The sequence below is a fragment of the Natator depressus genome, chromosome 1, assembly GCF_965152275.1.
Source record: "Natator depressus isolate rNatDep1 chromosome 1, rNatDep2.hap1, whole genome shotgun sequence".
NCBI classification, from domain to species: Eukaryota; Metazoa; Chordata; order Testudines; family Cheloniidae; genus Natator; species Natator depressus.
Window position 1 is genome coordinate 51,373,246 of NC_134234.1, and position 25,822 is coordinate 51,399,067.

Consider the following 25,822-nt stretch of genomic DNA (forward strand, 5'->3'; position numbering starts at 1 on the left):
TTGCACTGCACAGAGAACTGTACAGCGTAAGCTAATTGAAATTCGCCCTCTCCCTCAATTTGGAGAGAGATATGCACAGCTTTTTGCACACACCCGCCCCCCAGTTATGAATTGCACAAACTGGGTTTTAGAAAACAAAACAAGTTTATTAACTATAAAGGATGAATTTTAAGTGATTAAAGGGATAGCAAACAGAACAAAGCAGATTACTTTAGTAAATAAACAAAAACCGCAAACTGAGCTTAACACACAACAGATAGGTAGGATATAAATTAGCAAATTCTCACCCTGAGTGATAAACAGGCTGGCAGATTCTTAAGGCACAAGTTGCCTTGGCTTTTCCAGGTTTTCATACACATGCTAAAGATCCTTCTAGCCTGGTACCATCACTTCCCACAGTTCAGTCCTTGCCCCTCAGGTCTTTCCAGGTGTGTTCTTGCAGGGAGAGTTAGGACCCCTCAATATGTCATTTCTCCCCTTTTATATCTTCTCCCCACTTGCTGGAAAGCTCTTTTGCTGTCACCTGGGTCAAACGGTTCCCTTGTGTAGTGCTATCTCTGAGAGGTTTCTACTGTACACAGTTCCTGGGTAATCCTTGTGCTTGTGTGCATTTCCTCAATAAACCATTAACATTGTTTGGCCTTTTTACTGTCCTACCTGAAAGGCTGCTTGTGGGTGTTTTCAGCTCACTACATGTTTCAGTAACACATACATAGCCAAACTTCATAACTTCACATAGGACAATAGCACATATAATCCAACGGGATATTACTGCCTAACAGATCAAGACTTTTAGAAGGACACCTCACAAGACATACTTTGTACAAAACATATCATAATTACATGACAGTCGTGAATATTGGGGTGTCACTGTGGTGTCTGAATTTGGCTTAGCCAGGGGAGATTTAAAGCTGGCATTCCGTGTGATCCGCAACCTCAGTGGTCAAGAGGTAGTCACTACAAATGGCATCCTGAACGACTGCCAAGACCATCCATGTAAATCGGATGACGACATCCTCTCATGCTGGGTGCAACATTATCACAAAGTCCTGAACCACCCTCTAGCCGCTGCTTGCCCAGAGCTGGATGATTTGGCAGCCACTGAGGTTCCAGACCCAGACACTTGTACTGATGCATCAATGCTGGATGAAGCAAAGCGCACCATTTGCAAACTGAAAAACGGACGCACAACTGGTGCTGATGGCATCCCCGCTGGAGCTGCTAAAATGTATTTTTGACCCTGTAGTGAAATCACTTCTGGCCATCTTTCACCTGGTGTGGAGAACTGGAACTTTACCAACCACCTGGAAGGATGGTATTGTGATCTCATTTTATAAGGGCACTGTGCTGCGAATGTAAGAGCTACAGGCTGATCACCTTGTTGTCCATGCCAGGGAAGGTGTTTGCGCATGTTCTGTTGGTGCATTTGGAGCCCGTTACAAAGGAAGCATCACCCCCAATAGTCAGGCTTTACGGTGAACAGGTCCACATTAGATGCCATTTTGCCCTCTGCTTGTTGTTGCAGATACACCGTGAGTTCAAGAAGCCCCTCTACAAAACTTTTGTTGATCTCAAGCCTGCGTTTGATTCAGTTGACTGAGTTGCACTATGGAAGGCCTTAAAGGGTGTAGGTGTTCCAATCACTCTGCTGGAGTTGATTAGCGAGCTGCATAATGGAACCACTGCCCACGTACATTTCGGGAATCAGATGTCGGCACCTTTTAAATCAGTATCTAGTGTCAGGCAGGGCCCCTGCACTCTTTTGTTGGGCAACGGATTTCATAATGCAGCATTCCGTCAGGTCCATAGGCATTAAGATCAGCAATTTCTCGCTCTCAGACCTTGACTGTGCTGATGATGTTCTTCTCGTACAGAGCCCTGAAGAGTCTCCAGCTTTTGCTATTTGGGTTCTTTACTCACCAATTCCTCCAACTTTCATGCGGAGGTTCTTCACGGGATTGGCATTGCAGCATCTGCCATGGGTCATGTACGATGAATATGGAATCAACATTATCTCAGCATGACAACCAAGTTCAGGAGCTATTCGAGCTGTATCCTCTCTGTACTGCTGTATGGTTGCAAAACATGGACAGTATGCCGCTTAGACTGGGCAAAGCTGGAGGCTTTCCACGCAAAATGCTAATGTCATATATTAGGCATAAAATGGAATGACTTCATTCATAATGCAGAAGTTTACGGACGTGTTGCCAGAATGCCGCAAGACGTTCCGGTGAATGCCGTTCTTCGGGTGGCTTGTAACATCTGGGATTCCACCAACTGAGGGGTGGAGGCGGCCCAGAAACAGACTCCCTATTACACGCATGCATTAAGTCTGTTCCAACATTGGACTTTCGGCCTTCCAAGCCCTCGCAGCTGCACAGGAACAGACCAAATGTCGAACAATTGCCACGGCCAACCATTTGGCTAAGCGTTGAAGAAAAAGACGAAGAAGATGAGGATGACTCAATTTAGGCAATGAATAAAAGAGGCTAATTCAGGTTCCCTTTCTGCACATCATGCAGCCAGGAGGCTGGTGAATGAGTTGCAAGTACTACAAAGTAGTCTTAAATCTGAACAAAAAGCCTCTCCTATGTTTATTGGAAAAAAATTGGGGAGGGAAAAGGAGTATCACATTTCTGGTGGGAAGAAGTCTATTCCTCCCCACAAAAGCCACATACACAAATGAAAACAAAATTATAGTCTGAATTTTGGGCCTCAGACTAGCTGGCAGCATCCTTTTAAAACCAAGCTTTTCTGAATGGTTTTCGTAGCCAGCTTTTAAAAGTTGAAACTGTTCAACTCTGGGCACAAGTCTGTGATTCCTAAAAGACAAAATACAGTCAAACACAAAGTTATACATCTAGCAACAAGGAATGCAGGTTATACCTGCACAATGGTGGATGTATCTTGGAAAGCAGTGACTCTAAAAAGGATTTAGTGGACAAGCAACTCAGCCATATGATACTGTGGCAAAAACAGCTAATGCAATCCTGGGATGTATAACTGAGGAGTAGGAATAGGAGGTGATTTTACCTGAGTATACCGCATTAGTGAGAAAGACACTGGAATACTGTTTCCAGATTTTAAAAATTAGAGAGGATGCAAAAGAGAGCTGCAAAACTGATTTGAGATCTGCTTAGCTTAGTAAAAAGAAGACAGAGAGGTGACTTGTGTCTGAGTACTTTCATGGGGAGATCATACCAGATACTCAAATGCTCTAATCTAGTGGAGAAAGACATAACAAGAACCAGCTTCCAGACACTGATAATTTAAATTACAAATAAGGCACACATTTAACACAGAAGGCAATTACCCATAGGAACAAACTATCAAAGAAAGTGATGGATTCTCAATCTCTTGGAATCTTCATCTCAAGACTGGATGCCTTTCCATAAGATATGCTTTAGCCAAACAAATTATTGGGCTCAATGCAGGGCTAACTAGGTGAAATTGGATGGCCTTTAGCTCTATCAAATTTAATGAAATCTGTGCATGACACTCAACTGGCTATTTAACATTCCGTTTTGAAAAAGGATGACATTTATCATTTTGCCATATAAAGTGATGGGCTTTTTAGCCAGATGAATGATAGTATGGAAAGATCATACTGCAGAACAGATTAAGAACATTTATGTCACCCTTTTTTACCCTTCACACATTTGTAAAGAATTGTGAACAGCTATGTGTCATTCCAATGAGTTACAAATATTCACTCAAGCTTTGTTTCAGAAGAAGCTCTAAGCAAGCGACACATTTTGCAGGGTACTTTTTTAAAAAATTCCATTTTCAGCTTACAGTTTAAAAGAAATAACAGCTCAAATGTAAAATATCTTTTTTCCTCAAATGAATCAGAATCATTGTATTGCTCAGCAAAAACTGCTACACAAAAGTCAATGAACGCAATTTACCTGTATACTAGAAGTGACAGCATTATACAAAGTATGCTCTGGAGGTTAGCAATAGCTAAACATCTAAAAGCTTGTGGCCTAGTATTCTCAAATATATCTTTTTGAATCATTCACGAAACGGTGGCCACTTGTTCAAGAAGCTATAATATTTTCTTCCAACATGGATGCAGTCTTTCCATTGCCATAATATTCTAGATTCCAGAGGGAAATCTTCATATGTTCATATGGTTTACTTTCCACACCTGGAGTTGCATGATTTTTGATATTACTATATGACATGACTATATGCACTCATATCATATTAGTGGTCAAATTAAATTAAGTGGATTATTTTGGGGGGTGGAAACAGAATTTCTGGGGGGAGAGGGAAGACAGGCAATTTGAACTAAGGGTAAATGGATTTTGTTAGTGCTTGGACCATTTGCCAGAACCCATACATTCAGACCTAACCACCACCTTCTCTCCCTTCATTCTCGAATATAAAGGACTATGTAGAATTTATAGCCTGAATCCTGGAGTATGTACAATATTTTTTTTTAAAACTCAGATTCATTTTTCCTGATTAGACATAGAACTTTTTTTTCTAAGACTGAATTTCCATGTGACAAGCTCATCATAAAATCAGTATCAAGATCTGTTTTCCATCTGCCAAAATACTTTGGGTCTTTTTGTAATACTATACAGTTCCTGCAGATTGTATATACGGGGGCGTATGCTGTATAAAATGGAGACTAATATATTCCCCTCTATTTGGATGAATATTCTAAGGTCTTATTGTTTTTAATATATTACTGCTAGTGACCCTGGCAATGTCTAATCTGCAAATATTGAAAAACAGGGACAGGAATTTTGGTAAACATCCTCAGGGAACCAAAGATTTTTTCCTTTGAATAATTTTGTTATACTTTTAGGTGTCAAGTTGGCTTCATGATCCTAACATTAAAAAAACATGTACTGGTGTATTGAGAGAAAGACAGTGCATGATGCCTGATCTGCCTTTAGTTGAGCTCTGCAAGCCTCACCAACAGGTACTCTAATAGTCTAAATCACACTTTTTAGCATAAATTGGCACTTTCTGCATTGTACTACAGTGAAAAAATGTTTTAAGTACCAAAGTTTCCCTTCCTACTATGACCCACAAAGGCTGTTCTAACTCATCTTTGGTGCTTGTTTTGCCAAATAATGAACGAAACAAAATGTTCAGGAGTTTACGTGTTTTTAATTTATAGTACAAGTATTTCAGTTCCATTAAAAGAGGCTGTAGTGCCACCATCCCAACTACAACTGTTCACACAAGTCAGATGACTAGATGGCAATCACAATCCAATACATTTTGAAGCTAGTTTTAGACTGTCAGTAATTTCCTCCAAATTGCTGTAAGATTTTTGGTGCAATATTTCTACCTAAATGCCTTAGGAGGCATTGGACCAATTTGATCAGCAAATCTTGAATTTGTCATGAACTTGTCAACCCATAATGTGGATTTTAAATCCAGCTACTCATCCATGACAGCTATGAAACTCCAAAAAGAGCAAGTACTAATGAGACAAACTTTGTGGGAAACAAGAGCACCTCATTGACACACATTGCCTTTTTTATGTTTATGATGTTAGGATAAATGGACACAAATCAGATATTAGGAATGGCAATATACAAAAAACCTGTAGGAGAACACTTCAACCTCCCTGGACACACAACAGCAGATTTAAAGGTAGCCATCCTGCAGCAAAAAAACTTCAGGACCAGACTTCAAAGAGAAACTGCTGAGCTTCAGTTCATTTGCAAATTTGACACCATCAGCTCAGGATTAAACAAAGACTATGAACAGCTAGCCAACTACAAAAGCAGTTTCTCCTCCCTTGGTGTTCACACCTCAACTGCTAGAAGAGGGTCTCATCCTCCCTAATTGAGCTAACCACATTATCCCTAGCCTGATTCTTGCTTGCATATTTATTATACCTGCCTCTGGAAATTTCCACTACATGCATCCGATGAAGTGGGTATTTACCCACGAAAGCTTATGCTCCAATATGTCTGTTAGTCTATAAGGTGCCACAGGACTCTTTGCTGCCTTTTTTATTTTGTTTTTCTCCTATTTTCATAGCCAGAGATATTTGGGTTGCTTTGGACTGTGGCATGGAATAGGTTCTAAGGAAAAGCAGAGTGAGAATGGCTCCCTCTTCTCATCCAAATCCCAAACTGGAAGGTGACTGTGTTGAAGCCATTTATGAAAATGGACGCTTTGTGGTGATACAGTGAAGGAAAATTTCCCCACCCCATTGCTCTTGGGGTCTCAAATAATTAGGTTCACTTAACCCAAAGGAAGGGTTGTCCAGAGAAGACATCATTGTGTCCTGACTCCAAGCAGGAAGAGTGAACAACATTGATTAGCCTGTCAACATTACTTTATGTCTTTATGAAACTGAAAGTATTATTAGCCATTAGAAAGCATCACGAGGCCCGAGTCAAGATCAGTGCAATAGGGCCCTGGAGACATGTATGGTCTCTGTCCTGAAAAGCTTGCAATCACTTAGCTCTAAAGCAACATTGTTAATATTTCAACTCCTGTATTTCTGCTGATCCAACGATTCATTAATTCAATTAATGTGATCTGAAGGGATGCACTGAATACAAGCACATGCCATTTGTGCCATCCATTCCACCCGTCTGCTCTGCTCTACTCTTTTGGGGCACTGGCTCATTTATAGGTAGAACCTACAGTGCTCATCAAGGACCCAAACCCTCTAAAACATTAAAAAATATATAATCCTCGGAATGCCCATAACCCCATACTTCATATGGGCATTGCGAGGATTACATTTCTTCAATGTTTTAGAGGTGTTTTACCTGTTTGACAGAAGAGAAACTGAATCATGACAATCTCATCTTCCGAAGTCCCAATTCGGTGTCCTAGCATCAAAACCATCTATTCAGAATCAACATAGTAATTAGAAGTCATTTTAGAGGAGAGATAAGTATGACCATTAGAGTCTATCTATAGGCCTTGTCCACACAAATAATTACCATGTCTGAATCATTATGACATCTGAGTTACAGGATGATCCAAAATGCTGACACCAACTCAACAATCAGTGTAGATTAGGACAGGCTGTGTCTACAGTAACTTGATAAAGTGGCTCAACTCATAAGGAAGTAGATCATGGCCATTTCCTCTACTGGGAACTTTTTGCCCCATCCCAGCAGACCAGACATTGCTGTAATCATCACAACGTGCTGGGTACACTCATGCAATACTATCAGTCACACAGAATGGTGAGCTCAAGTTAATCTACTTAGCTACATAAGGACTTAATATGACTAATTCAGGGTATTTTAAAGAGAGAATTTCTCAGCTGAATCACTCTACCTAACAACTTTAAAAAAAAAAAAAAAAGCTTTTCCAACATCCCTGTTCAAAAGAATTTAGTGCAGAGTGCAGGCAGAGTGCAACACGCAGATAAAAGCAAAAGAAAGTTGGTACAATTCTATAGCAGCCGAAATAACTAAGGGCAGAAGAAAATAAAAGCCTATATAAAAGCTTTAGTTAGTTACAGCTATTACACCTTTAGAATAAAGTTACAAAAATTTTAGAGGGTTTTGTTTTTACTTAATTAGCCCGGCCGCTTAGAGTCATAGAATCATAGAAAATCAGGGTTGGAAGAGACCTCAGGAGGTCATCTAGTCCAACCCCCTGCTCAAAGCAGGACCAATCCCCACCTAAATCATCCCAGCCAGGGCTTTGTCAAGCCTGACCTTAAAAACTTCTAAGGAAGGAGATTCCACCACCTCCCTAGGTAACGCATTCCAGTGCTTCACCACCCTCCTAGTGAAAAAGTTTTTCCTAATATCCAACCTAAACCTCCCCCACTGCAACTTAGAATCTCCTCGTTCTGTCATCTGCTACCACTGAGAACAGTCTAGGTCCATCCTCTTTGGAACCCCCTTTCAGGTAGTTAAAAGCAGCTATCAAATCTCCCTCATTCTTCTCTTCTGCAGACTAAACAATCCCAGTTCCCTCAGCCTCTCCTCATAAGTCATGTGTTCCAGTCCCCTAATCATTTTTGTAGACCTCCGCTGAACGTTTTCCAATTTTTTCACATCCTTCTTGTAGTGTGGGGCCCAAAACTGGACACAGTACTCCAGATGAGGCCTCACCAATGTCGAATAGAGGGGAACGATCACGTCCCTCGATCTGCTGGCAATGCCCCTACTTATACAGCCCAAAATGCCATTGGCCTTCTTGGCAACAAGGGCAACTGTTGACTCATATCCAGCTTCTCGTCCACTGTAACCCCTAGGTCCTTTTCTGCAGAACTGCTGCCTAGCCATTCGGTCCCTAGTCTGTAGCGGTGCATGGGATTCTTCCATCCAAAGTGCAGCACTCTGCACTTGTCCTTGTTGAACCTCATCAGATTTCTTTCCTCCAGCGTATCTACCAATCCTCCCAATTTAGTGTCATCTGCAAACTTGCTGAGGGTGCAATCCACGCCATCCTCCAGATCATTAATGAAGATATTGAACAAAACCAGCCCCAGGACCGACCCTTGGGGCACTCCACTTGATACCGGTTGCCAACTAGACATGGAGCCATTGATCACTACCCATTGAGCCCGATAATCTAACCACCTTATAGTCCATTCATCCAGCCCATACTTCTTTAACTTGCTGGCAAGAATACTGTTGGAGACCGTGTCAAAAGCTTTGCTAAAGTCAAGGAATAACACATCCACTGCTTTCCCCTCATCCACAGAGCCAGTTATCTCGTCATACAAGGCAATTAGATTAGTCAGGCATGACTTGCCCTTGGTGAATCCATACTGACTGTTCCTGATCACTTTCCTCTCCTCTAAGTGCTTCAGAATTGATTCCTTGAGGACCTGCTCCATGATTTTTCCAGGGACTGAGATGAGGCTGACTGGCCTATAGTTCCCCAGATCCTCCTTCTTCCCTTTTTTAAAGATGGGCACTACATTAGCCTTTTTCCAGTAGTCCGGGACCTCCCCTAATCGCCATGAGTTTTCAAAGATAATGGCCAATGGCTCTGCAATCACATCCGCCAACTCCTTTAGCACTCTCAGATGCAGCGCATCTGGCCCCATGGACTTGTGCTCGTCCAGCTATTCTAAATAGTCCCGAACCACTTCTTTCTCCACAGAGGGCTGGTCACCTCCTCCTCATGCTGTGCTGCCCAGTGCAGTAGTCTGGGCGCTGACCTTGTTCGTGAAGACAGAGGCAAAAAAAGCATTGAGTACATTAGCTTTTTCCACATCCTCTGTCACCAGGTTGCCTCCCTCATTCAGTAAGGGGCCCACACTTTCCTTGACTTTCTTCTTGTTGCTAATATACCTGAAGAAACCCTTTTTGTTACTCTTAACATCGCTTGCTAGCTGCAACTCCAAGTGTGATTTGGCCTTCCTGATTTCACTCCTGCATGCCTGAGCTATATTTTTACACTCTTCCCTGGTCATTTGTCCAATTTTCCACTTCTTGTAAGCTTCTTTTTTGTGTTTAAGATCAGCAAGGATTTCACTGTTAAGCAAAGCTGGTCGCCTGCCATATTAACTATTCTTTCGACACATCGGGATGGTTTGTCCCTGTAACCTCAATAAGGATTCTTTAAAATACAGCCAGCTCTCCTGGACTCCTTTCCCCTTCATGTTATTCTCCCAGGGGATCCTGCCCATCAGTTCCCTCAGGGAGTCAAAGTCTGCTTTTCTGAAGTCCAGGGTCTGTATTCTGCTGCTCTCCTTTATTCCTTGTGTCAGGATCCTGAACTCGACCATCTCATGGTCACTGCCTCCCAGGTTCCCATCCACTTTTGCTTCCCCTACTAATTCTTCCCTGTTTGTGAGCAGCAGGTCAAGAAGAGCTCTGCCCCTAGTTGGTTCCTCCAGCACTTGCACCAGGAAATTGTCCCCTACACTTTCCAAAAACTTCCTGGATTGTCTGTGCACCGCTGTATTGCTCTCCCAGCAGATATCAGGGTGACTGAAGACTCCCATGAGAACCAGGGCCTGCGATCTAGTAACTTCCGTTACTAGACTCCCACCACGACATCACCGTTGTTGCTCACACTTCTAAACTTAATTAAGAGACTGTCAGGTTTTGCTGCAGTTTCATACCGGAGCTCTGAGCAGTCATGCTGCTCTCTTACATACAATGCAACTCCCCCACCTTTTCTGCCCTGCCTGTCCTTCCTGAACAGTTTATATCCATCCATGACAGTACTCCAGTCATGTGAGTTATCCCACCAAGTCTCTGTTATTCCAATCACAACATAATTCCTTGACTGCTTCCTATTCTTCTGCAGTTGGTAAAGAATTCATCTTTAGAAAGACCACACTGAACGTGTACTCATCCAAGAAAACAGCAACACTGCTAATCATGATGGCAACAGAAATGATTCCTCTATAACCTCTGCTGTAGTCTCAACAGCAGTATATCCTCCAACTAATAAGATGGCTATTTTCATCTGAAAAAGAAAACAAAAAAAAAAGCCAAACAGGGAAACTGTTATGGTCATGACCAATAAAAAGTTATAGTCAGTAAAAGACTGTGTATCAAAAGATTTATTTAGACAGTCTTTCCCACAGATTCTAAGAGTTAACAAAACCCGACCAGTATTCTCTTTTTAAATATTTATTTATAATCCCCAAATAGCAATCATTTTGTGCCAGATACCTGTTGCATTTCCAATATTCCTTTAGCCACCAGCTCTGACTTTACTCCCGAGAAGATGGGTTTTTTTGTATGGAAAGTTTCCTCTAATTTTGCTCTCATAGTCTACGTTCAGTAAATAAGTAAAGCGGTCAGCTTTCAAGAGATGACCTCTGTGCTTTCTATTTATGTGTTTCTGCCACCTGATTAAGAACCATACACCTGCAGTAGCTTTAGCATCGGGCCACTGCACTGTAGAAAAAGCATCTGTAGAAAAAGAAATGGCTTACATTAAAACAATACCACACTTAGGAAAAAAGTAGCATTATTTCTGTACACGTTGAGTCTTGTTGCATGAAAACCTTCAAGAGTTGCCAGCTTTTCTAATGGACTCTAGTGCAGAATGTTTCCATTGATCACCACTGTGTAAATGACAGCCTGAGGTTCGTTAATATTTTTTTGCATTAGAGGTTAAAGACCTAGTCTATTTAAGACTAGGGTGACCAGATAGAAAGTGTGAAAGTCGGGACATGGGGTGGGGGGTAATAGGTGCCTATATAAGAAAAAAGCCCTGAATATCGGGACTGTCCCTACAAAATCTGGACATCTGGTCACCCTATTTAAGACCAGCTTACATAATTTTGTAATGTAAAAGGAAAAAAGTGAATTTTCTGCTGGGCACGAACACACACACACACTCTACACACATAGAGTCAAAACACTTTGTACATTTTGTCTTTATACTCCTTTACATATTCCTCAAGTGCTCTGAACACTTTCGGTTCTCTATACATGTAATAATAAATAAAAAGGCAAACAGGACTATTCATGGAGGCATACATATTGGAATAGTTATTTTCTCCGAATTGCAAATAGTTAATAGGTTATTCAGGCCCCTTCTTCTATACTTGACATGTCTCAGTGAAAAGGCCTTTTGATTTCACTTAATTCTGAATGCTTTCTCTCTCCTTCAATGTTTTTCTATTTCAATGTTAACATAAAGAGGTATCAGGGGAAACCTATTTTATACAAGTGTTAGGACATGATTATTCTATTGCCAAACACCAAAACAATAAAACAGAAACAAACCATTAATGTCACTGCACTATGTCTCCATAACACTAATGGTTTGTTTCTACTTTATATAGCGCTCGCCATTTACAAGGCTTCAGACAGCAAGAAAGTCGATAGATCACTGAAATACTCCAAGGTAGCAGAGGATTATGGAACTTCCCTTTTGCTGATTGGGCAGTAGTTCAGTCAATGTCACATGGCTATAAAACCAAAAAGGCACACAACAAACATCTCCAAATGGAAACTGTGATTTTCTTGTCAGACACAGATAGGGTGGGAGTGGAGTGAGAAAACTGCTTGATCCAAATACTGCCTAGTGTAATAAGGTTTAAGATTTAGATTGTGCACTTACCTTTTATTTTCTTTGGTAACTATCTCTGACCTTTTTGTGCCTGCCACTTCTAATAACTGAAAATCTTTCTGGAGTTCATAAATCTCGTTTATATTTTACCTAAAGCTGTGCGGTTTGGTTGAAGTGCTTGGGAAATCTCAGCTCAGGTTACAAAGGCTTGTGTATGTCCTCTCCACTTTGAGGGAAGGGTGGACTGGGTAATAAACTTGCCCTGGTCAGAAGCCTGACCAGTGTAAGACGGTAGAGTTCAGGATGCAAGGCTGGGGGCTTGGGAGAATTGGCTGGTGCCTCCGTGTGATTCATGAGCAGCTCTGGGAGCATTCATGCAATCTAGCTGGGTGTGGGGCTTCACATGCGGTTGTGCTGAGTGATAACAGCACTCAGAGGGGTTTACTGCTTGTCACTAGCAAAGCATTGTGAGAGACAGCCCAGGCTGGAGAGTTAAGAGGGCACAGCGGTACCCCAGTTCCAGGTTGTACCCCGGGGGTCCCGTCACAATAGATTCTCCCTAAACAAGTCAAAAACAAAAATGTATTCTTTGCCTCCAACAGTTTTTGACTTAAAGTAGTCCTGAAAAATGTATTGCTTAAGGAAACCTTTGCAGATACTGTTCTATAGGACAACTCATTGGAATCCGTCTCAATTTCTCCAGAATGAATAACAGTGTTCCTGTAAAATGCATTACTCTTCCCCCAAAACTTCAAGACAAAGATTCTGTAGGCCAGATCTTGCCCCAAATACATATGTGCACACCCATTATCTTAAATAGGTTTGAACAGGAATAATTGAGTGACTTTTTTATAACATGATCAAAAAGTTTAGAGTGGATGGGACATAGGTAAATCCTGGCCATTGTTTGACCATGTTGTAATTGGGTTGGAGTAAACCATTTATAGCTTTAATGTAGACAAAGTCTAAAAAAAAAAAAAATCTATTTTCAACTTTTGTTTCCACTTTCCACAGAAGGATTTTTTGTCTAACGACCTTGGCTGGAAAGAAACTGGGGTTCTTTCTGTCCTTTTACTTCTTAGGAGGTTTTCCTTTCCATTTCCTTCCTCTGCAGCAGTTCCAAAACAAGCTCTTTGGGGCAGCAGCCTTTCCTTCTTTCCTATCTCAGAAGCACTTAGGACACAGTGGGCATCATCATAAATGATGTTGCATGAGTACAGAGCTCTTGAAAAGAAAAGAAGGTGCTACAGGCTCCTGTACATATTTGGCCAGGAGGTACTGAGGAGTCACAAGGCCAGTGCTCAAGCTCAGAGACATGCCATTAAATCTTCCTAAGGCTCAGACTTTTAAGTAACATAAGAAGCAAAAAGAGTTTAAATAAAATGGTTTAAGTACCATAAAACTGTAAAATATTAAGGAGAGATGGAAATTGATTAGGGCACAAAGGAGTATAGCAGTAATGGAATGAAACTAGGGGAAAAAAATTGTCTTGATAAGCCCAAAACCGATTTTACAGCAAGACGTGGAACTGGCTCCTAAGAGAAGTGGTGGAACCCCATTTTTGCAATTGAAGCATTGTGAAATGGAATTCAGGAAAAAATTCTTCATTAGCAAGGCCATGCTAAAGGACATAACATCTTTTCCATCTCTACCTTCTTTGACAACTTTTTCAGGATATGCTTGTTATACTGTACCCCATATTCTTCACAGTGATATTATTATGATAGGATTATGACAGTTATGATGTATTTGATGCAAGACACGTCATGTGAGATGTTGCTGCAAAGGTTATGATTTGCTGACTATGATTATCCTATTTGTATGCACGTATCATTTTTTATCCAAAGTTATGAATATTGGCTATATATCTATTTCACATGTAGCTATTCCTGGGCAACGTCCACTAGGCAAAAGGCTCTCAGTCTAGATGGCTGTCTGGTAAGTGCCCATTCAAGTTAATGAGCCATTAGAGAGAACAATAGGCCTTTGGAGAAGCTTATCTCCCACCTGGGGAGCTTTCTAAGATGCTACAAACAGCCTCGACTAATGGCTGCTGTGACACTACAGGAACATGTGACCAGGTCACCTGGTGCTGGACTCCATCTGGGGATATCAGTATTTTTCCACAGACTGGCATGGGAACCAAGCTGTGAAACAGAGGGTTCCCACCATATGCAAAAGCTATATAAGGCAGGGGAGTGACATCAAGGTTCTTCACTGACTCTCCACCCAAAGAGACTCCTTGAAACACCCAAGGAACAAGGACTGAACTGGGGGAAGTGCTGGATCCAGGCTAAAGGGATTTTTAGCTGTGAATGGAACACCTGGGGATTCTAAGCTGTAAACAAGTGCACCTTGCCCCTTAAGAATCTGCAGTCTGCTTGTACCATCACTTAGGGTGAGGATCACTATTCATATCCAATCTCTTTAGTATATTAAGCTTAGTTTGAATTTTTGTTTATTTGCTAGGTAATCTGCTTTGATCTGTTTGCTATCCCTTATAATCACTTAAAATCTATCTTTTGTAGTTAATGAACTTGTTTTTGCTTTGTCTGAAACCAGTGTGTGGGAGTCATAACTCGGGGCAGAAAGCGGTTGTGTATCCCTCTCCACATTGAGGGAGGGGGCAAATTTCATGAGCTTCCACTGTACAGCTCCTTGTGCAGCGCAAGATAGTATAATTTTGGGTATACACTCCAGAGAGGATGTGTGTCTGAGTAGCTGGGAAGTTCCCTAGATGGGACCTTCCCATGCAGGGGCTGGTCACAGCACCCACATTTAACTGCAGCTGGGCGTGTCCCTACCTGTATGTGTGCTGGCAAAAGTGCAGGTTAAAGCCTGGAGAGGGCGTGGCAGCTTGTCACAGCAGTACAGTGAAAAGGGAGCCCAGGCTGGTTGGTCAGGAGGGCTCAGTGGTACCCCAGTTCCAGGTGGCACCCTGGGGGGAACCCGTCACAATACTAATTATGACTCTGTATAATAAAATAAATCAGTATCTGAAAAAAGGCTTTTATCGATTGCATTAACTATTTGAAATCTAAATCTGCAGTCAATGTGGATGTTAAACATGTAGATTGCTATAATTTTTGCATTTCTACTAATTATTCCATTTCCTATCCCATATCCAAAGTTAGTAGCTTCAACTCAAAAGTAAAATCTTACAAATTAAGGGATTGGCAGGTCAGAAAGGAGAGAGAATAGCTAAGGGAACTCACCACTGAAAGGTAGCGTGTAGACAGTACTCCCCATGCTACAATCTGGAGCATGATAATCCTGTAATTAGTAACAGCAGGTGCGAAAGTGCTTAAAGTAAATCACTTCTACATTTTAGTGAGTTGTTATTTATGTCAGCGTTATCCACCAGAACAGATCTGACAGGACTGGTGGCAGCTGATGACCTCTGTTTCAGAGCAATTTTTGGACTCTGGTTTGCCAAATCCCATAGAAGTTAGACATTTAGTGTCAGAGAAGGCTGTAGTGCATTTTACACATCTCCAAATGCAATTGTAAAGGGCAGGGATGGTTGTAGAAAACTCTAACCCTTCCCACATACACAGTTTTGTTAGTGTGGCAACAGGTTTAGAAGTTCCAAACAAGATCCCAATCAAATTATTTGAAAGGTTATGAACACCAGGATACAGAGGAATGCATTGTGGTATGGGAGTTGTAACTGGAGAAATAGGATTAAAAACAAACCACCATCACCAAACCAGACACAAACATTTAGGTTGTAAGGATAAGTTTCCTACAAGAACCTGCAAAACTAATCCTCAGTCTAACCAAGGATGCCACATTGCGTAGGACATTTAAAAACAAAAGAAGATTGGACACAGCTCTAGAAATATATACTATAGGGATGATCTTGTACTGGTTGACCTAATCCGTGCTTAGAATTTACTACTTCTGCTTAGATTTCCAATCCTAGTTTGTCGCTGTTCCAATTTAGCCTTCCAGTTTCTGTACTGTTGTTTTCTCCCATCTGAAGCTTATTAGTCTCTATCTAACAGAGCATAAGCTTTTCAATGTGGGGACCTCATCTTCTCAAGCACCATATATGTCACGGAGGGCAGGGCTTGCTGGGTCTCCCTGTGCTGAGAGACTCAGTGTCCCTGCACTGAGGGCAGGATGTGGCTCACTGACTCGCCTCAAGTCTCCCCACACTGAGGGTGGGCCAGGGCTCGCTCCAGCTTCATGCATTAAGGGATTCAGTGTTCCTGCACTGAGGCCAGGATGGAGCTCACTGGGCTTCCCCACACTGAGGGCTGCCCCAGTGGAGGGGCCTGGGAGAAATAACAACTTGGGGTGTTCATGTTTCTTGAGCAGCCGCTATCTGGATGCAGACTGTGAGACAGAGCAGGGGAGCCTGCTTCCAAGCTGCTCTAGTGCTCCATGCAGGAAGCTCAGCTCAGCTCTTTGTCCCAATACTTGAAAGGCTGCCATAAGCAAGATGGAGAAAAATTCTTCTCTCTTGCCACAGAGGGCAGGGCAAGAGGCAATAGGTTTAACTTACAGCAGATTTAGATTAAATCTCAGGAAAAACTTCCAAACTGTAAGAACAGTAGGACAATGAAACAGACTGCCTAGCAAAGTCATGAAATCTCCATCACTAGAGTTTTTCAAAAGGAGGCTGGATAGCCATCTGTCTTGGACCATTTAGGCACAACAAATCCTGCATCTTGGCAAAGGGTTAGACTAGATGATCCTTGCAGTGTCTTCTAATGCTATGGTTCTGATTCCAAGAGCTGCAGCTTTAAGAAACCCCAAATTAAAAATCTGGAGCAGGTGTTACCAAAAAACCCCTTTGTCTACCCACTCCTGGAATCTGAAGTGACAATGACAGCTTTTTAAAGCTAAAAAGGGGAAGACTGAGGGCCTGAGACTGTGCTCAGTTCACTGGTGCTAATCAGAGTAATTCCACTGAAGCCACTGGAGTTAACTTCTATGTAATACTGGGCTAAGGGAGTCAGGAAATCTAATTGCTTGGTACTACCTGGGTTACCTTCTGTTAGTAGATTAGAATAATCATGTTTGAGGACCTAATTCTACGGTGTAGTGCAGACAAAACTTTAACTATGTTCAAGCCTCGGACTCTGATTCTGACTTCCTCTGTACCCTCAGCTCAACTTGCTCCCTCATCATAGCATCAGATTCAGAATCCAGTGGCCTCATCTGCATCTTTGTGGTGTCCAAAGCTTTAGCTAAACTCTAAGCTTAAATTCTACAGTGATGGAACCTACCTTAGGTTTGTTACACCACAAAATAGAACCACATATTTGGGTCAGGGCACAACAGTGTTGTAAACCAGACTGTACTTTTGTTTTATCCTTAGTGTCAACAGGCCCTGAATCACTGCTCCAGTTTTCCATTTGTAAAATGAGGATAATAGAGAAGTATGGGGTATATTGCAAGAATTAAGTAATGTTTAAATGCCTTGAAATCCTCATACGAAAGATGCAATACAAGTACAAATATTATTCGTTCATGCAAATGTGAGCAAAGCCATTTTAATCCAGAGAAAAATACTAGAAAGGAAAGCCACACAGAAGAGTTGGACAGTATGGGAAGAATAAATCATACAAAATAAACCAAGAAAATTAAAAAACCCAAAACAACACCTCCCCGCACCTGACCAACAAACAAAACACCATAGCACAGGAAAGCTGTTAAAAAAATATAACAGTACAAGAGTTAAATTCAAGTAAAAAGAAAAAACCCAACACACTTGCAGCCAGAAATAAAAGGAACCCTCTTTTTATAAAGAAACAATATTTTCTTTTCTAGTCCCTCACATTGCTCTTAGGTCCGAAAGGGCTGGGAGAAGAAATGGAAACTCAAAAACGCATCTCTGCTGAGAGTAAAGTGTGTGTTTATATGGATCAATTTCTCAATCCACAGTTTATAGATAAAGAAAGAACCTACTAAAACCCCAATGTTTTAAGGCTTAAATAAGCAGCTTAATCACAGAATTGATTGGGCTGGAAGGGACCTCAAGAGGTCATCTAGTCCACTCCCCTGCACTCAGTATTATCTAGACCATTACTGACAGTTGTTTGTCTAACTTCCTCTTAAAAATCTCCAATGACCGAGATTCCACAACTTCCCTAGGCAATTTATTCCAGTGCTTAACCACCCTGACAGTTAGGAAGTTTTTCCTAATGTCCAACCTAAACTGCCCTTGCTGCAATTTAAGCCCATTGCTTCTTGTCCTATCCTCAGAGGTTAAGGAGAACAATTTTTCTCCCTCCTCCTTGTAACAACTTTTTATACTTGAAAACTGCTATGTTAGATTTAAAATGTTAGATTTTGTTTCTGTTTTTAGCCTCTGCCTCCCTTCGCTAGTTTACAGAGTGTTCTACTCTGCTACTCCTCCACATCATCAGAACAGGCAGAAAACTAAACTGATTGAACTTTAAAACTTCAAATGTATGTCCTCAATGAGGACCAGTCACATGGTACATGTGAAAAAAATCTGTGCTATGAATGATGAGTCAGCACAAACAGCTGTTCCACCTGTATCAGTGTGCAGGGTTCTAGTTCCTTAAAGCCTATTAAAATTATCACAATTGACTATGCTTACAACCGCCTGATACAGATGAAAGAGTATGCCTGGCTGTTGAATGTATCCAAGAATGGGATCACCTTCACTATAGCAGATGTTCTTTACCTTTTATGCTAATGGGAGCATTATGTTACCACCCCCACCCCGCCAAGGACAATTGCCAGAACAGTCAGAATCTGAAAACTTTTCATATGGAAAAACTGGAACAGAATGATGCTAACCTAATCATCGGTCCTAGGCTTTCAACTGTTTTGGGGGGCTAAAAGGGTCAGACAGACCAGTCTGCTTGTTAAAGAACCATACCAGCTGTATCATAGAAACAGTATAAATATCTTATAAATCTCAATCTAGATGAGGAAATGGTGTTTCCATAATGAATGTGCTGTATATCATTACAGTTCTTGTTTTCTTGCATTTTAGCAATGACATCATGTTCTTTCTGTATGAGTTTAATTGCAGCCTCACTTTAATGCTGCCAGTGATAAGAAACTATGCTATTAGCACTGCTCTTAAAGAGACAAAAAGCTTTAATGAACACTGTGAAGAGCTACAGAAGCTCTTAAAATAAAAAGAGTCCATCAATCAGATTTATTCTGAAGAGTGCTTTTTAAATCTAACCTAGAAGGTTGACTTTTAAATACCCAAACATTCTCTTCACTGTTCTGCAGTTAAAAAAAAAAAAAAAAAAAAAAAAGCCTGCCAAAGTTCAATTACTGAAATATGTTGGCAAAGAAACTGCAACAATAATTGCATGCTTAAGATTGAAGATATCATTCAAAATACTTCAAATAATCCCTCAGCGGTGATTTACAGGGCAGTAATTTAAAAGTATGGTACTACTTAGGCCCCAAATCTGCAATGATACATGGGAGCAGTCCCACTGAAGTACACTGGAAGTCTTTGCAGGATCGGGGCCTTAGATGGAAACATCAGTTTGTAAGTTTAGATTTCATATACTAAAATATATACATCAGCAAACAAGAAATATACATAGGATTTTAAGATAGAACGCGTCATTCACAATAGGTACACTTTGAAGAATCTTTAGGTAACAATATTTGTTTGGGGACATTCGCAAAACACATTAAAACTTTGGTTTATACAGTAAGGGCCCTACCCAGCTGAAAATAGCAGTGGAATTCCAAGCCATGCAAACTGCTGATGGCTGTGAATACTGGCTCTGTAGAAGCCATCCCTTTTAGCACGGTCATTTACAGGCCAGGCCTAGAATTGATCTGTCTTCCCTGCCAAAGCCAGCGAGTTCATGGAACATAGCACAGCCCTTAGGGTAGAGGAACTGTGCTGCATAGCCATAGGAGGAAGAGACTGACTCCAAGCTTGGCCTCTAGCAGGCCGAGCTTTTTTTAAAAAGGATACCTGAGAGTTAAGAAACCAGGGGTGCAATAAAGGGGGGCCCAGGTCCCCCTGCTTGGCCCTTGACCAGAGGTAGGTGGCATAACAGTGGAGCCCTTCCCCTGATGGTGTGACAAAAGAGTGGGCAGGCCAAATTTGAGTGGTCTTGCGACCTCATGTGCCAGGTCACCTGATCAGTCAAGTTTGGCCCGGCTGCCTCTCTGTCATGCCAGCAGGGAAGAGACTCCACTTTTACACCACCCAGCTCTGCCTCCCCAATCCATAGGTGCACCCTGTCCCCAGAACCGCTGCTGGGAACCTGATGAGAACCTGACTGTTTGCGAGCTGAAAGCCAATAAGCCAATGGGGAGGCAGTATCTCAGACAGAAAATAAGGCAAATTTTTAACACAGAGTAATTAGCCATTGGAACAAGTTACCAAGAGTTATGGTGAATTCTCCCTCACCATGCATGCATCCGACGAAGTGGGTATTCACTTAGTCTATAAGGTGCCACAGCACTCTTTGCCGCTCTCCCTCACAAGCAATTTTTAAATCAAGATTGGATGTTTTGCTGTCGGAATTATTCTGGGAAGTTCTCTGGCCTGAAAATTGTGGTTGCCTTCCTAGAAAGAACCATCTGTTTTCCCACCCTCTAGTAATCAAGGGAGCTTCCCCAGTAGCTTGTGTGCTAAGTGGCTATTCCTAATGGGGTATTACTCTTTTCTTCTGGTATAGGTAGTGGGATTACTCTTCAGGTCACATCACTCCTCTCTTCTTCTCCCTCGTTGAGAGCTCTAAAACCAGAAACTTTAAATTTTTTTCAATGACTGGCTGTGGAGTCAAAGTGGGGAAGAACCTGCCTAGCATAAGGCATTTAAGTGATTCCCTGAGTCACCCAACTTGATTCCTATGATTCCTTGATTCAGTTTTCACATATGGCAATCAGGCTGGGAAGGCTTAGACTTCACTAGCATTAAGAGGGCACCCAGGAACTGCTTGGTGAGCTATTCCACAGGATTATAGAGGGCTACTTTTCCCTCAGAATAGGGAGCCTCTGAAGCTGCCAGGAGGCACACAGATCTTCATTAGTAGTTATTGTTATTGGAATGTGTCCTAAATCAATGTGGTACATACATTTTTCTTCAGAAACATTTAGTTAAATATATAGAAACAAGAATAAAAGTGATTGGAAGTTCTTGTTAAGAATATTAAGTCAGCGCTTTAATTTTGGAAGTTGTTTCACTCCTGCAGTCTTTTTAATTGGTCCTTTTTTGGGATCCAGAATCCTTTGATTTTCTGGAACATTATGTCTTCTTCTGAAATAAAGTCAGAAAGGTTAGTCATTACATGTCACTTACACTATGATGCGCCAGAAACTTGAACTGCTGGAAATTGGCATGCTTTTTATATTGAAATAACTGATTATTATAGTTAATTAATAAACAGACAGTTTCTTTCTGGGTGTGATGTTAACAGAGCATTTAATTATTCTGTGTACAAATCCCAATCTTCATCATTCCTGAATAACTTTATATTATTTAAATGATTAAATTTAAACGGAAAATGAAGAGAATATTAAACATTTGTATACACAGGAAGGCAACAGGCTGGGGAGACATTTTCACCAATTATATGCTCCCCATGAAGACACGGAAATTACTGTCTGCACCTGTAATTAGAGCTCTGCAGACAGTATCCTCTGGAGAGCCATGCTCTTACTGCCATGCCCTTACATATAAAACTTTGGTAGCTGGCTAACAAGTTTACATTCACTTCATGGGAATAAACAACACTTTATAAAGCTTAGGGGAGTTATTTACTTTTGGATCTATAAGGTTTAATCTATAGGGACTACAGAACAGAATTTCAAAGGAAAGAAAGGTGACTAAGTAAATCCACAAAGCCATTCTCAGGAGGATGCAGGCAGCATCTCTCTACTATTATGCAAAATAGCTAAGTATCTCTCTATTTATCCTTGCAGTATCTAAGCATTTTCTATAGTCTAACATACAATGTTTCAGTTTCTCTCTCACGCAGTTGTGAAAGGAGGAAGGGACTATATATCCATTGCATACCTATGCAATACATATGTGTGTGTGCACTGATGACTGGAGAAATATTCTGCATATTGTTCGGTGGTGAAAGTTGCAGTCATTTCATATGTTCTGGGAATGAGTTGCAGGTTTCTGCACAAGCTGCCAAGAAAGCGCCATCTCCAGTGCCCACTAGTTTCATTTTTGAGGTTGCCAAGTTCCATTGTTCTAAATATCATGAGCAGTATATGGGGCCTGCTTCCATTTAAAGCTTTGAAGATCAGGGCCAAAGTCTTGAATCTTACTCAGTAATCAAAAAGGAGCTGTCGCAGAGCTGAGTAGACCACTCTCGCTCCTCTCCCCACTTCCAGTTCCCATGTTTTTCTACTGTTGTGTAAGTGTCTAAAGACCCATCTGAGCTGACCCAGAAACCATGATAAGGACCTCTATTTAAACTGACTTCTAATTCAGTTTGGATGGCCAGTGAAAACTGACTGCGTTAGTTCACTGAATACAAAATATTTATCATAATTGTAACATGGTTTGGGCTATTCACTACAACCAGCCAAAATGTACCAGCAACCATGATTAAACAAAGTTTAGATATTGTTTATTAATCTGGTTTGAAACCCAGTGAAGACAAAGCTTTGAAATATCAGTTGAAATTAGATGAGAAGCTGCTAGAGGAAATTATGAGGTTATTCTCAAGGCCTGAGTCTATTGCATAGTTTTACTCTGGAATTTAAATGGAATTACTTCTAATCTGCATCACTGTGAGCGAGAACAGATTCAGGCCCCCAGTCTTTAAAGTCATCAGAGTAGTATTTATGGAGGAATAAAGACAATGGCTCTCTGTTAAATTCTCCATACATTGAGGGAGTTCCTTACCTGTGCTTGCTACTTCCTGATGATACACACTGTGACATATCACCACTCTTTGGTATAAGCTGCCAGGTGAGACTGAGGTGGGGAACTCACCAGGCTCAAAGTTCTAAGCAGTTGGCCACAGAAGCCAATGCAGTGCAACCTAGGTGCTCCCTAGTGCCTCTAACTGTCAGTTCCTTTCAAGCAAAAGGTGAAGAAATCCCATCATGTGCGTAAAGTAAAGTGCTGACTAAGGTTACAAAACTATCAGCTTTGAGAGGAGGAGATGATACAGTGCTAATCTGTCGCAACACGTACCTTTCCAGAACAACAACTACAGGAAAGTAGTTTTTGTCTAATATAAAAAGAATTACAGACAGCAACTATCATAATACTCCCAAATAAATACTGGTCTAAAACCCACAGAACAGTGCTACTATTCAGCCGGTATTCAATGTCTGGCTGTTACTGGCTTCCTTAGTCCCTCCATAGGGAGTAAGGGAGAAACATGCTGGCTCTGCCCTCTCTGGCCACTTTTACAGGAGCTATATAAAAACACAGCCAGAGCCAGAAACAGCCTAGAGGCTGTATATTAAGTATTTAAGAGCCACACAATGCTTGTCTGATCTTAAGAATCCTTAGTAGCAGACATTAAACCTTACTCTAATAACAGTAATCTACTGAACTCTCACCATGAGACCAAAGAGTGGGAATCAGTGAATATAGTTAACATTGCAGAATATATCTTATTCATGTCCTGAGTGAGACGTTAAAATAGAAAACAGGTGGAAAAACTATTTTTCATATCAATTAGCTTTTATAATCCAATGATGGGACAGCTGTTCTCAATTTGTATCATGGCTCAATTGCAATGATATAGTTAAGGATTTGTTAGTGTTTCCATTTTCAGTAAAGAATCAGCTTCAATTTGAAACTTGGCTTATCAGAGCTCAGCCCAAACACACATTTTTATGTTCTAAATTCCCCCAAACAGCTTGGCACTCTTCACATTTAAACATTTTTGGGGAAACTCTTTTGCACCTGTATAACTAAAAACTGGCTTTGATTTATTAAGCAATTAGGTCTTAATATGAGGTCATCTAAAATTACTCACCTTCTCATCCACTACTAGACAGCTATACAATCTCTATTGACTGAGAAGAACCAGGCTGAGCATTTAATTACATTACTGTTAATGGACTGGAGAATGTAAGAGCAGACTTAGAAAAAAGGCTTATTTTTGACTGAGGTTTATATGGAAGGACGCCAAAACCTTCTATGAGGTTCCACAAAGGCCACTTACGTTGTATGAGTACTGTACTATTGTTCTGTAATAGTCTATGTTAGGTAATAAGCTGATTTAAAATCAGTAATAAGTGTGATACGATCATCAATATTTTGTCAGTAAGATTATCTGCAACAATCTTTATCTTGCATAGAGGGCTATGATAGTCAAGGGAGAGTATTTAGATAAATGTATTAAGTCAGAAAATGGAGGGAATATGAAAGATTTACCTCAGTATCTGGTTTTCCCTCTTGATCTGCACTGCATCTGTTTTCTGCCTCTCAGCAATTTTAAGAGTAGCTGATGTCTGCAATGGTCAAATTTTGATACAGCAAGTTATCCTCCAAGTATATATATGTTAGGAAAGCAAAAATTCTCCTCACATTGATTTTGAAAAGACAAGCACAATGACCCTGATTCAGCAAAGAATTTAAGCCCATGCTTAAGCACAGCACATGCTTAAGGTTACGTCCCACTGAAATCAACAAGACCTAATCACATGTTTAAGTTCTCTGCTGAATCAGGGACTATATTACTTGAATCCATTTATTACTAATTAGGACAGGAATTCCGTATTTTCAATCTGCAAGCAATATCCCCCTATGTATTATCCTGTAAGGGAAAAGTAGAATAATGACAGTTTTAGTGATTTTGTTAAAAGAAAAGGAGTACTTGTGGCACCTTAGAGACGAACAAATTTATTTGAGCATAAGCTTTCGTGAGCTACAGCTCACTTCAGATGATTTTGTTGTGCTGTTGGAATTATGAAATTATTAAGTAAGAAGAGTGAAGCATTTACATCTTCCCTGCTGCCTCTAGAGAGCATTACTACAATACTGTGATATATAAAATCCAAGAAGCAGTTATAAAAAACTGTGGTAATAAAAAGCAAAAATGTGGGGAGAACTTAAATTGTCATTTCTCTTGCCCCCTTGTATAGAGCTCCTCCAGGCTCATGTCCAACTATCACCCCAGAAACATCCTCTTGTAGGGATTTCCATAGAATGGAGGGGGAAGCAACGTAAAATTATTCAGGCTTACTCTGCAGTAATTTAGTGCTTCTGTGGCTGGTGGGCTGGGGTGTGCTTGTTGAAAACTGACACAATCCTGCCAACTTCCCAGACCCACAGAGACCCCATAGAGGGGAGCATAAGGCAAAGCAAGGCAGCTTGCCACACTAGGGAGCCATAGATGACTTTTTCTAAAAGTGCGGAGCCATGGATCTCTTTGATGCCATTTAAACAAAGCACATGGTTTGGATTATTTTTAAATCTTAATGTTACGTTTTAAAGTATGTGAATGCATTCTTCATGAGAGGGAAAAGAAACCTAGCACAGCAAGGAACCACATCTGTGATTGGTTATAACAAATACACTGGTTTCTAATGTGCTTCCATGTATGTACTGTGTTAGACAACTACTCTCACTAGCACTGTACTAGTAAAGCCTACTATAATTCAAACAAAGACACTTTCAGAGAATATACATGTAAAGACAGAGTAAGAGCTGCCTGGATTTAATTTCTGGAAAGCGCTGTTAAATCGTCTGCTTCCGGGGAGTTCTACTAAAGACACTGACTTATGAGAAATAATTTTTGAATTTTTTTTTTCTAATTCTCTGTACCACTTTAAGAAAAAGGTTCTCTTGAAGACCCATCCCATTTCCCCACTGCTTGGTTCTCAAAATATTGCATTCTGCAAGCCACAAGGAAAGGTTCCACTGACCATCAGTGTTCCATAGCATGTGGTCTGGGAACCAGTCTTTTACGATGAAAAAAAAAAAGTAATG

At 40.9% G+C, this 25,822-nt stretch overlaps 1 protein-coding gene across 3 annotated transcripts in view; it reads right to left on the minus strand.

Annotated features, from left to right (window-relative positions):
* Positions 1-1,865: 1,865 nt before the first annotated feature.
* CCDC169 (coiled-coil domain containing 169) overlaps positions 1,866-25,822 on the minus strand; it is a 70,181-nt gene continuing 46,224 nt past the window's right edge. The window contains exons 7-8 of one of the 3 annotated variants that reach the window (XM_074959626.1): positions 24,266-24,342; positions 1,866-2,424 (exon numbers count right to left, since the gene is read on the minus strand). In XM_074959626.1, coding sequence (XP_074815727.1) covers positions 2,175-2,424; positions 24,266-24,342 — 327 coding nt within the window. In that variant the 3' untranslated portion in view covers positions 1,866-2,174. Of the gene's footprint in view, positions 2,425-17,460; positions 21,170-24,265; positions 24,343-25,822 lie in introns of those variants that run through there. The other 2 variants (XM_074959630.1, XM_074959637.1) reach the window with 2 other exon arrangements.